Source organism: Dermacentor albipictus, chromosome 1 (assembly GCF_038994185.2).
Source record: "Dermacentor albipictus isolate Rhodes 1998 colony chromosome 1, USDA_Dalb.pri_finalv2, whole genome shotgun sequence".
Lineage (NCBI taxonomy): Eukaryota > Metazoa > Arthropoda > Arachnida > Ixodida > Ixodidae > Dermacentor > Dermacentor albipictus.
The window spans coordinates 477,428,722-477,441,226 of NC_091821.1; the positions used below are offsets into that span (position 1 = coordinate 477,428,722).

The 12,505-nt window shown below is 48.5% G+C and overlaps 1 protein-coding gene and 1 long non-coding RNA gene across 2 annotated transcripts in view; both read right to left on the reverse strand.

The window, feature by feature from the left end:
• Nucleotides 1-9,865, reverse strand: part of LOC135900245 (insulin-like growth factor-binding protein-related protein 1) — a 69,170-nt gene extending 59,305 nt beyond the window's left edge. Inside the window, exon 1 of the mRNA XM_070532514.1 lies at nt 9,245-9,865. Coding sequence (XP_070388615.1) covers nt 9,245-9,686 — 442 coding nt within the window. The 5' untranslated portion in view covers nt 9,687-9,865. The remainder of the gene's footprint in view (nt 1-9,244) is intronic.
• LOC139054852 (uncharacterized) lies at nt 74-6,446 on the reverse strand. The gene is made up of 4 exons (XR_011511553.1): nt 4,778-6,446; nt 4,540-4,708; nt 2,006-2,238; nt 74-229 (listed from the first exon to the last, which is right to left on the reverse strand). It is a non-coding gene; the product is annotated as an uncharacterized lncRNA (long non-coding RNA).
• Nucleotides 9,866-12,505: the final 2,640 nt, after the last annotated feature.

Sequence of the window (12,505 nt, forward strand, 5' to 3'; positions counted from 1 at the left end):
TATCGCCCTACTGAAATTACTCCATTTGTTTGCTGACAATTGTCTTGACGAAAGTGGAAGCCGAATCGGTTGTGTTCAATCAGTTTTATTTACATACAACCTATTATAATGTGGACCTTTCTTCGCCTCTTCAACTGTTCCAACTGTTCTCCAACTGCATGCCACATCGAGGAGGGGGGCAATGTACATGGCAGGAGCATGGGCGGATTTTCCAAGGAACTCTGGAAAGCTGTAATCAAATTGCGGGCAAAGTTTAAAAAGTCTTAAATACAAAAAGGGTGAAGAGTGTTGTAACCTTGTACATTTTGATCACACCACATGTTTCAGCTGCAGCTGTAAGTGCCTTGTATCAACCAAGCTACAGTTCTTGCAATAATCCACTTTGTGATACTCGGTATGAATTGATAAGACTAGCTGCTATTCTAGTGGTTGTGCAGGCCACAAGGGAACAGTGCCTGGCCTTTGTGCTCGTATGTGTAAATTTCTCTCTTTCGGTCTCGCCCAAGCCACACCAAAATGTTATCCACAAGTGTCGTGCCAAAAAGGCCTGGCAACATCTTGTATTAAGCCGTTTGACCCATTTTATTGCACTGATGCACACGGTGCAACCAAATGTAGGAAATGACATCGCCTAGGTGATTAGTAAATTACCCTTCTAAAATACCACAAGAGCAACTTTGCTGTGGCAAGAGCCTTAGCAAAAACATAAGAGACACACAAATATGAAGGAAAAGCGACACCTTCAAGTTCCCGCACCAACTCACCGTGACAAGCACAGATATTGACAGTGTCTGCTTGAGCTTAGTTATTTGGAGATACATGCAGTTGAATGCTTTTACGAGCACTGAGATGCCCCACTATGCTAGCTTGCCTTTTATGGCTATAGAAAGTTGTATACTGCCACAAGTCTGCCTATTCCGATTAGAATCTATATTGAAGCTGCTCTGAGCAACAGGTGGTATTCTATTTCAGCGCTAATGATACATTGAGAGTAGTGTGCCTGGAAGGAATAGACAAAAGCATTGCAGAAGCTGCAGTACTTTGTGCTCGCTGAATGATCACACGAGAAGGTAAAGATGCCATCAGAAAGCATCTTTCGTATGGAGTCTCTTTAAAAGAAAAACACTACAACTAGACATGGTGACAGTTGTGGGCAAACTAAAAATATAATGATAGTTCAAGGTGTGGTATGGCATGTTTATGCTATTTCTGAAAAAAATAAACACGGCAAGTGTGTCCATGCCAACAATTGACACAGGATGTGCAGATGCAAAACTGCAATACAGCACCACGCCGTCAAAACGACAGTATGCATGTGGTGGTCCAGCATCAAAACTTCAATGTCCCTACACTGCAACACTGGGTGGCCAGCAGGCACTGCTCTGTCGGGCACAGGACGTGGCAGCAACTATTTCTCCTAAGGATTCAATAAACGGATTTCTCTACCTCACCCGCCATGCGATGCGCCATGTGAGGGAATGACAGTGCCACTACTCTCACAGGATATGGATGGTGCACAACACCACCTTGAGCATCGGAGCGCACGTCTGTCTGTGAGCTCTTTGTACTACAAACACAAGTGGTGCATGCAAGGTAACATTTAACACATCACTGCCAAATGCCATCAACGAACAGAAGCAGCAAAGAAAGCTGCTTACATAATTTTCAGTGTGTCGGAACTGCATATTTTTTACATCCTGTCTGCATGCCGCATTGTTCATCACTGCTAAAAAGTGCATAGTTGCATGGTACTTTTTTTCGATTTTGTGCACTTTCTTTTGTCCTGAAAAAATAACCACATAAAAATAAAGCAGATGTTTCTCAATGAGCTGTAAGTACTAAAGTTGCTCAAAAGGGTAGTTTACTGAATTGATTGCATTTGAGTACTGCAGGCCTAGTTTCTTTCGGTCTTTCTCTTTTAAAGCCTCGGCACAAGTTAGCTAAAACACCCTGTATACTGGACAGCTTGCCTGGCTGCCCGCACCGCCGAGGCGGAGTATCTTACGTTTTTGTGGTGCACTTGTCGCCGTCTCCTGGCACCGGTCGTCCATCCTTATCGCGCACACGCCAGCGTCGTCTGGTGTTCCAATTGGCTGCAGCAAAGCGGACAGCTCTGGCGGGCAGGAAAAAAAGTGGTCCACAAGCGATCGGGCTTGCTGCCACGTTTAACGCCTGCTTTTATCCGCCTGGCCAAGAGCTTTGCCCGGTTTAGCCGCTCCGTCTTCAGTGTGAACGTGCCTTTAGAGTAAAAAATCAACAGCTTACGCTTCCACATTTTTTGCTTGGTAGCTACATTCAATTTGCTTGCTCCTCGTCTTTTAGATGTCTAGGCTCCTCACATTTTAACGTGGCTGAATAGTGCACAAATCAGAAACTAGAGTTTCTGTGGCCTAGCCTTCTCACACTTGCAAGGATACCATCCAAAATTGACCTATTTTTCTTATGGGGTGCCCACTGATTATGACGATGCTGACATCGAAGGATCTCGAGTGGTTCTCTAGCATTTTGGTGACAAACGGAATACAGTAAATGCCGAGCTACAACTGACTTGATATCTGTCAGCACCAATGAACGCAGCAAGTATTCTCACTAAATTGAGAATCCAGCCCAACAGCAGATGGACACCAGTGGTTTGAATCCCCCGTGTTGGCAAATTTAACTGGCTGAAATCAAGCATTTAAAAGACGCACTTAGTTCCATCCCTTCAATCTGTGAGCATAATGAAGATCAAAGGTCAGGTTATGTGGCTGCAGCACCTTCTGTTCATGCAGCATACCTTGTGTGCAAGCCACATCTATTTACAACAGAAACAGCGCTTTCCACCCGTGAGCTAATGTTCGGTGTTAAAATATGGTAGAATTTTTTATCCAGCCAACGCGTGCACGCTGAAATCCAAGTGGTACAGCCAATATGTGCCTGTTTAATCACTGCAATGCATTGAGACACTTCCGACAACGCACGGCTGTACCAGAAAAGGTTTTAATTTTTTTCACTAATGCCATGTACTTATGAACTTTTATGAATGTACCTGCAGCTTTCGCAGGCTTCTCGAGCGTAAAGTGGCCTGTGTGTTATTGCTATTCAGCCGGAGTGCAATAGGAGCCAGTCAAATGAGTAAAACATGAATTCAGACTGGGATACATAGCGCAAAAAAATTATACAGGGACAAGCAGAACACAGGACGAGCGCTAACTTGCGCTATGTATCCCAGTCTGAATGCATACCACCAACACACCCAAACTTCTTCCCTGCTAAAACATGAAGTCAATGTGCACACAAAGACTACATGTACCCTTGCATGACTTCGTGCCACAGGTAGCCAACAGCTTCCAATTCACAGTTCTTGTAATATGCTTGTGGCAGCCATCTACAGTGATCTATTTGATTTAACGGGGATGTGTATGTTGGCTGAAAAAGAGAAAATATGCTAGGAAATATATTAACACCGATGGATGCAATATATCCTTTCCGGTAGAGTTTTGCACAGAAAAGTTAGCAGATTCCATGCATATGTGAAAATCGGTTATAAGTGAAGCCTTTGTAATGTTCAGTAAAATGCAACCACTCGTTTACTTCTATAATTCTGCACACAATGCATGTCCTGGTCTCGTTTAGTTCATTTTTGTCCATACTCGGTTGCTTTCGATGCCGACTTTCAGACTTCTCTGTGGCTGACTTCTTAAATTTCCTGTTGTATACTTAATTTCTTGCCTCTTGTTCTACGTGTCTACCCAGTGGTACATGTTGAGCTGCACTTAACAGGTAACCAAGTTGCCATTTGGACACATGCCAAGCAGCACATATCCAGTGCCATACACAGTGACCAATATTGGCAGGACTGCAGCAGCCACCACCCACTGAGCAAGGAAGAGGCAAAGCGGGTTTCGTTTTAAGAACCGCTCATTAAAGTTATTCAATCAATCAATCAAAAATATGTAGCAGCTTGCATATGTAGGAATGCGATTTATTCGCGATGCTAATAATTTGATCACCTGTTTTGGTAGCTGTGGGCACGAGAAATTTAGACACCTAACCGCACCAAAATTCAGCTATTATGAAAACGCGGAATTTCGATCAAAAGAGTCGATTTGCCGCTGTGGTGGTTTGAAGGACGGCGACAGAATAAACCAAACATTGTAGAAAGGGAAGTAAACAATCTGCGCAACCGCTCTATCGCATGTTTGACAAAGAAATTGACGAAAAAATGTGCTTAACGTGATTCAGAAACATGTCTACACAGGAACGTTCAATGGTAGAAATTACACTTCACCGCTACAGAGTAGCGAAGTTGCCCTGAATAGTGGGACCAATATTTTCCGACCGCCCAACAAAGGGTGAAGTGCGCACAGTATGTACGGCAACACTTGCTTTGTTCACCGCAGTAATGCCACCCTGTGAGACAACTACGACAAACGGTCCGCATTTCTTCAGCAGCGAGCAGCGAGAAAAAGTGAAACATTTTTTTACCGAGTCAGAAATAAGCCAAGCGTGTTCCTGACGGTATGTAACGGCATGCCTCTGGAAAAAAGGGGTCCATACCTCGGGGTTCAAATTCCGCAGACACGGCATGCGCTTCAGCGTAGCCGTCAATTTGCGGTTGAGCAAGCGACGTTTTTGCATTTTCTGTTCCGCATCAGCATCTTCTAGCCAGCGAGAGAGCACCTTGAAAACCAGCACGACGGGCGCCGTCTCGCTGAACAATCAAGGCCTAAAATTTAAAAGAAAACACAACTATTAGCGCTTATTGTTTCAAATTTTGTGATTTCAGTAGACTTACCTTGATGTTGTTGCATATTTCTTGTAGATCCATGTTGCTTTCACGGTCATTTCCGCCAACATAAAGAACGGCGAAATCGACACGCTCGAAGCGCATCGTGGAGACAGCCCACGCCAGCCACACTGAATTGTAGCCAGCAAAACTGAATGTGCAGTCTTTAATAGACTCAATTAGGCACAGGCGCGACCTATTAAAGAATTTAACCTGACTCGCCGACAATGACGCCGCGCAAGGACGGCATGACTGAACACGATCCAGCGAGGCGTAACAAGACCACGCGAACGAACCTACGTGAGCCGGCAGAAACCACAGGGATTTAGCAGCAGCACCTAGCAGCGTCTTTCCCTAGGCGTACAAGTACCTATCTGGGGGCAGGGAGTACGGCACTGGCTCACGTCACATCCGGTTTGCCTCTAAACCGGGTACAGCCGGCCTGCGGGGATACGCTTCTCTGCGACGACGCATGTGTGCTGGTGACCGTGGCTGTCTGGCTGGGATCGGGCGTCCTCGAGAGGGAAGGAACGCGGTGTTTGGTTTTAAGCGCCAGCTGTTATCGCGCGGGGGCGTGGGGAGGGGTGGGGGGTAGCGCAGCGCTGTACTACTTCGCACACACGACTGTCATGGCCGTCATGAATACGCTACTCTCGTTTGTTAAAAAAACCTGGTGAGGGACCCTGGCTTTAAACATATATCACTTCGGCAGCGACGCCACGAGCGTAGAGAGTGTTCTCGTTTTCTTTACAGCGAGAATGTTAAGGGGAGTTGCACGACGGTTTTCGTGTGGTGGCGTACACTGTAAAATTATTTATACCATAAAAATGGTCTAAATATGTCTGTAACTCACTCCTTTACACACCAAAATGGGCAGGCGAAGTATAAGAAATAGTGCGCCACTCTACTCGGAGGAATTGTAGAGGTATTCACCAGAGAAGGGTGTAAGCTAGGGTGCGAGTTGCAGGCACAAGGAGAATAAGCGTGCGCAGGCTAGGACTGCGCCAAAAGAAAAGGGAGTTGGGAGGGCGAGGAAAAATAGCTCGGTGTCCGACTTGTGGCATGGGCTCACAATTTTATTACAGAGGGTGTAAATTGTTTTACAGTGACAGCCGACGTCGCATGTGAGCTGGTGAACAGCCAGGGACGCAGATTGGATCACAGCTCGGAATCCGGGCCTGCTAAACGCACAGTCGGGGTCGGTATAGAGCCGGTGCGGAATACAAGCAACACGCATCGTTCGTGGCGAGCACTATATAGAAGTGCGCTAAGCTCAGACAGCAGACGCGATAGAAGCACTAAACTCGGATATAATGAAGCGTCTGGAAAGACTAGCGTATACTATAATAGCGAAATAATTGTACTCGATGTAGGGAAGGCACTTGCAACTCCTTGGATAAATTTCGGGAAGCGGCAAGCCGTAACCATATGTAGGACTCCCGCAGGTCGTGAGAACTGTCCTAAACAGCTTCGCTGTCTCTCATGTATGAGTTGCTCGGATTTGAATACGTCTGCGATGGATGTGTGTGCGTGCGCGCGTGTGTTTGTGTGTGCCCTTGTGAGCGAAATTCGGCCCACGTTGATGCCTTATGTGCCGCCATGCGAGTTGAACACAGAACCCAAATTACTCCCAATTTCGTTAATCGCATGCATGGATATTTGTCGAAACTGGCATTTTCCCCCCCGAACTTTCGTCAGATCGGTTTCATTTGATCATGCTGTCAAGGCGGTTCATCGTCTCATTACTTTGTTTTCTTTTCATTTTTTTTTCCTGCGAGCGGCAAAAGACAGATATTGCAGTTATCTATGAACACATGAACAGATAACCTGAAGCGGGCAAATGGGACGCATGAGCTTGCAGACCTGCCGCGGTGGCGTAGTGGCTCCGGTGTTGCGCTACAAAGCCCGGGGGCAGTGGATGGAATCCTCAGATCTACCGGAACCTTCTATGTTCCATAGATGTCCATAGGACATGATGTTTCAGACATTGCACACATCCTGTAGATATCTAGGTTTATCTAAACAACATTACAAACACATATACCACGGATAATCTAAGTCCCACCTAGGTCACGTACGTTGCTGTAACGTTGTAAGGATATCGCCGCTACACATATGTGAGCTCTAGTGATTTTCACTTTAGGCAAGCAGAGGTCTACAGAACATCCAGTGCATATTTTTCAGTTCACGCTGGCGGGCCATACTCGCAGATGCCACAGCACATGTAGTATAAAGGACAAATTCTGTACAACGTTCGCAGAAGACGCTGAGCGGAAGAACGCCCACACAGCAAGATCGCGTTACACTGCGGGCACACATGTGTGGTACACATGCCCGCGACGAGAAAACGCAGCGCCCACTCATTCTCCTGGACGGAACACTGAGCATATGAAATTAACAAAAATTTCAAAATTATATTGTATCAGTAAATAGGCAGATTAGATAAATACATGTGGGGATGCAGTCATGATAGGTTTCGAGCTATAGTTTGAACAAATAAGAGAACATGATTCTGTCGTATGGAAACTGAAAAAAAAAGGTCTATGGGGCGCAGCAACTATTCATGTGCGTTCTGAGAAAGCATTCTTTTCGCCATGTTGCTACAACATCCATTAGACGTCGTGTGACCAGCAGCGACGCTGGGCTACCACGTAGCGGAACGAAAATTATCCGAAAATTCTCGACGAGCCTTCGCTAAGCTGAGCTTCTGGCTCCACCTTTTACTTCTGCGATATCTAGGTACCACATTCGATGTGAATGTCATTTCATGCGCGATAAAGCTCGGGGAACTTAGCGTTTTCTAAGGTCCGATACGGTATCTTAGGAAAATCTTCAGGAAAACCTAAAATACAACCACCCGATGTGACGTAGCGCGTACATCTCTATGACGTCAGTATGTAATGTCCATAAAGAGTCTCATTCTAAAGTAGATCGAGTGAACGTCAATTAGACATCGGATACTTGATCTTCGCAAAGTACATGTGAGTAGGACGTCCTTTAGATGTTATGTCGAGACGTGGTCGAATGGATCATACATTGATGTTGATAGAATATCGGTGGTTCACTGGGGGGCGGAATGAGGGGCGGAATGCTACAACACCCGTGGACCATGCACAAGGAGCACGTGAAAGAACCCCAGGTGGTCAAAATTGACCCGGAGTCCCGCCACGGAGTTACTTTCCTTTTTTTTAGCACGTAGAACCCCAGAATTAAATTTGTTTTATGAGCTTACATCTTACGCGAAGTCGTTCTATTATTTACGAGGGTTTCGCAAAAGTCCTGCTCACGAATTAGTGGCACATGTCATGGCGGATAATAATACACATCAGTTTTGTCCACTTTGGGTGTCTGAGTAGGTGGAGATTAGAACAATCGCGATACCAATTTCAAAATTTTAATTTCTGATTCCAGACCCGATAACTTGGTACTTCAATTTTTCAAAATTTTCATTCTTCAAAAACCCAACATTTAAGAATTTAGCGATTTTCAACAGCTCTCGCAAAAAAAAAAGACAAACGACGACCTAAATAAAAAGGTGTGCTACCTGCAGTCGGCACATTTTACGCCAAAGGTAACAGGCCATATTGAATTCGGTGCAGTGGATGCCAAGCAAAACAGTTTCCCGACTTCCCCTATGTGTTTAAATAAGATCTCCTGAGGTAAATCTTCCTCTTAATTAAAGGGTTAATATTCAGTGTGACCGCGACAACACATCCCCTGCTCGTTGATGCTACGTACTTACGCGGGTGGCCGATCAGTTCAGGAGCTCAACATACGTAATCGGTCCTGACATAGGGTTTAAGGCACATCTGGGGGGCTATTCTGAATAGCCCCCCAGGTCAAGCCATCGCCAGTGGACTTTGACAATCATCCTCCGATCGTTTCGGCCTTTGTGTGTGAGTGTGAATACGCGGAGCAGTAGACTGCATACAACTGCCGAAATACGCTTCAGGGGATGATAAATGGTTAACGATGTGAGGTGTGTGGATACTGCGAAGTTCCACTACTTCCAGGTTTGGCCTGCGCGTTACAAAGCACACTTAAACCGTAACCAGGTTACGTATATCGTACAACAATGAGGATTGACCCGCCAAGTTACCACGCACCTTTAAACAAAAACGATCTCCGCCGTCGCCCCAGTTTACTCGGCCAGACAGATATATCCTAATAAAGTGGGGGCAAGAGCTAAAAAGAAAGCTTCCCTTAAAAAAAGAAGAAAAAAAAAGACCCCTAACGATGGAAACTGCAGCTTCTCCAGCAACTACGCTCACCGACTGCAGCGAAGATAATTAATTTATTAGTCGATGTACGCCTTTTAGAAACGCGTTTGCTAATGTAAAGTCGCCAGGAGCGCCAAGGTGTGCTTCTATCTATCAGCGCCGTTGCGGGAACAAGAAGACCGCGATGGCGCCAGAAGACCCGCGGCAAAGCGCGACGCGGTCCCCGAGGCCGATTCGTATCGCCCAGTATACGCACCGGTGTAGCAGGGTCCCCGCGAGGCTGCCTCGAGTCCGTTCCTCTGCCTGTATCGCTGCTCGGTCAGCTGGCACACGTTGTCGTAGGTGACGCCGTCCGAGCCGCACACGGGCTCCGGCCGCGAGCAGACGCACAGGGCCTCGGCGGGGTCTCCCGGCGCCAGGTCGCGCCGCAGCCGGCACTCGAGGTCCTCGCCGCAGGGCCCGTCGGCCAGGCTGCCCTTCACCGAACGGTGGTAGCAGCGCTGGCCCTCGCGCTGGCCGCACACCATGCAGCAGCCGCACGCGTCCTGCACGATGCCGGACAGGCACTGACCCCGCGGGGGCTCGCACCGGTCCAGGTCGCAGGGCCCGCACTCGCGGCGCGCCGCCGCCGACGGTTGCAGCGCGGCCGCCGCAACCAGCAGCAGCAGCAGGACGCTGGGATGCGCGATCCTCGACATCGTTGGGGTTCGCAGTGACCGCTCACGCCGTCTGTCTGGACTTCGGGGCAGTGAAGAACTGGCAATAGTGCGCGAGCGTGTCGTCTGCGCCGAGGGCCTCTGCGGAGCTTCCAAGACGAGCTGACGTGGAGTGCTCTACTGGTCGTGGTTGGCCTCCGCCAAAGTCTCCGGGTTTGGGACGTTTTGTCTTGGGCGGGCGGGGCCGCGTGGAGAGGAGGACGCGCGGAGGAGGGGAGCAGACGTTCGCGCTGCCTTCTCCGCGCGCACACAGATGGCGCGTCGGTCGACCCCGTCGTAAAGCCCCTCAATCTCCCAAAGTAGCGCCATTCACTTCCCTCCTCCTCCGCTCGGCGCGGCCTCGACGGTGGCGCCGCTGGTGGTGGGCCTGCCGTAGCAGACGACGGCTAACACGCTACGGGAGGAAATCCGCGGAAAAGTTCGTTCGAGTCCTGCGGAGTAGTTTTTTCAATATAGATCTTGCTTTGTCAGTCGGTAACTGGCCTTAAGAATGTCGTGTCGGATTTGCGGAAGAAATAGAGAAAAGCACCATTACTCAAGGCGCATTTAAGGCGTAAAGCGCGCGCACGTTGAAAGTTCGTGTTGCTGAAACACGACACAAGCACGCGGTGTGCTCAGACACGCGAGTAATTACCAGAGTTTCAGGTTTTGACAGCGTGAAAGTATGTGCACGTGGTTTCGTAGGTTAATTTACGTACCTGCAGGATGCTTTTGTTCGGCCGGCGCGTGAGAGATTCCGACTGTCTGCGGTCAGCAATGCCTGGCAGCAGGGCCGTTTCTGTTCCGCGCCTTTTACAGATGTACGTAGCTCATGCACAGGTTGTGGTGGCCATGAGCAACGTTTTCACACATAGCCGGTATAGATAATTTTAACAACGTACCAGCATATGAAATCGTTATTTATTTATTACAGTGCAAATGGTTATAATTTGATGGAAAAGAAAGAAGGAACTTGATGGGACAACTGGAAAGAGGTTCAGAAAATAATTATCCCCCTCCCTCATTGGCACCAGCAACACTTCTGTTGAAGTGCTAATTTTATCTCTGTGTACTACGTGCGTCTGTATTCTTTTGCGTTGTAAGTTTTCACAAGGAAGCAGTGTTGCGTTAACTGGAACAGTCAAGGCACACAAGACAGAAAAGTTGATTCTTGGGTTTTACATCCCAACACCACGATCTCATAAGGCACGCCATAATGGGGGCTCTGGATTATTTTTTTTTTGCAGCTAGGGTTATTTAACGCACCCCAATGCACTGGACACGGGCCCGTTTTGACACGGGCGTCAAAAGAAGAGGTTGGAGGAGCCGTGTCACTTCACAAAGCCGCGCGTTCTTTGCCACTTGCTCGAAGTCAGCCCGCCCGATCTTGTGAATCCACACTTTTCTTCGTTTTGCGTTGCGCCCGGCGGATGGTAAAACAAAAAGCTTTTTGCCGTCACTGGGTCTGTTGTGGCAACCGTAGGCGCAGCAGCACGGCATCGCAATTAAGCACTCGGCCCTAACACATTGTATAAAACTACCGCGCTCCTTCAAACCGCCTGCCGTACTTCGTCGCGGAGGCCCAAAAATGGGGGTCGCAGGCCCAAGATTGGGGGTCGCAGCGCGCTGGAAAGAAAAGATATACAAAAGTGCGGCGCCTGCTCTGCGCCGGAAAGAAAAAAATATACAAAAGCGCGGGGCCCGCTTTCACGTGACACAGATTGGCCAATGGGGGAGCGGAGGAGGCTGGGGCGACAGGAGGAGTGGAGGAGGAAGCGCCTGGGTGAGCGGGGTGGCGGAAAGATCTAAGAATGGCGCTACTTTTGGAAAATTGAGGGGCTTTACCCCGTCGGCGCGCCGAAACCGAAACTGCGGATGACGCAGCTTGCTGCCGTCTTCGTGCGTGTTCCTCCTACCTTCGCAATTAGACGCGGATTGGGTTCGTCTCACGCTGACTTTTGTTTACGTATCACCTATGTAACGTTGGCACAAACGGAAGTAGTTTGGCTATTAACCGACAGGCGACGCAGCTGTCGAAGGCGCACTTTATAATTTTTCTTGTTACTCCTTTTGCCCGACGTTTGCTTTGCCGTCTGCGCTGTTTGCTTCCCCTAGTATGGCAAGCCCGGCGCGCTCTTTCACCGCCTTCAGCACACGTTTTCTTCCCTATGTTCTTTAATAGCTGGAGTTTCGTCACCTTCGCCGAGGCGAAACCTTTTCGCGCTCATCCCACGTTTCCGATGCGGAGACGCAAGAGCACGGTACGCGGAGGCCGCGCGATGCAAGCACCGAAAATAATAATAATAATAATAATAATAATAATAATAATAATAATAATAATAATAATAATAATAATAATAATAATAATAACTGGAAACCCGAGGAACGAAGAAAGGGCAAACGGCGCTCCCGGAGGGCGGAATGGGAGAGGGCGGAAGGAACTAATCAACTCGTGCCAAGCAAAACATCGGCGCAGACAGAACCACTCGGGTAACCAGAAACCTCGCTGGAAAGGAAAGCCGTTGCTTGCGAGGCGATCGCGCAGCCGGGCTAGGGTGCTGAGAAAGCAGAAGAGCGCGTCGGCAAGAAAGGAAAAGCGAATGAAACGCGAGGGGGCAACGAAGCTTGGGCTGGCACAGCGCCCACCCGGCAGAGGTGGCAGCACCGTCCGTCGGGCGCGGCGGCGCTGGCGTGTTGAGCGGCGCGGCTTCAGCATTGCCGGGGGTGTTCTCTTTGTGGTGTTTCTTTTACAATGGCTACTCGCCACGTCTAAACACAGCGATAACTCCTCGGAGCCGAGCTCCGTTGCCCAAGGGCACGCC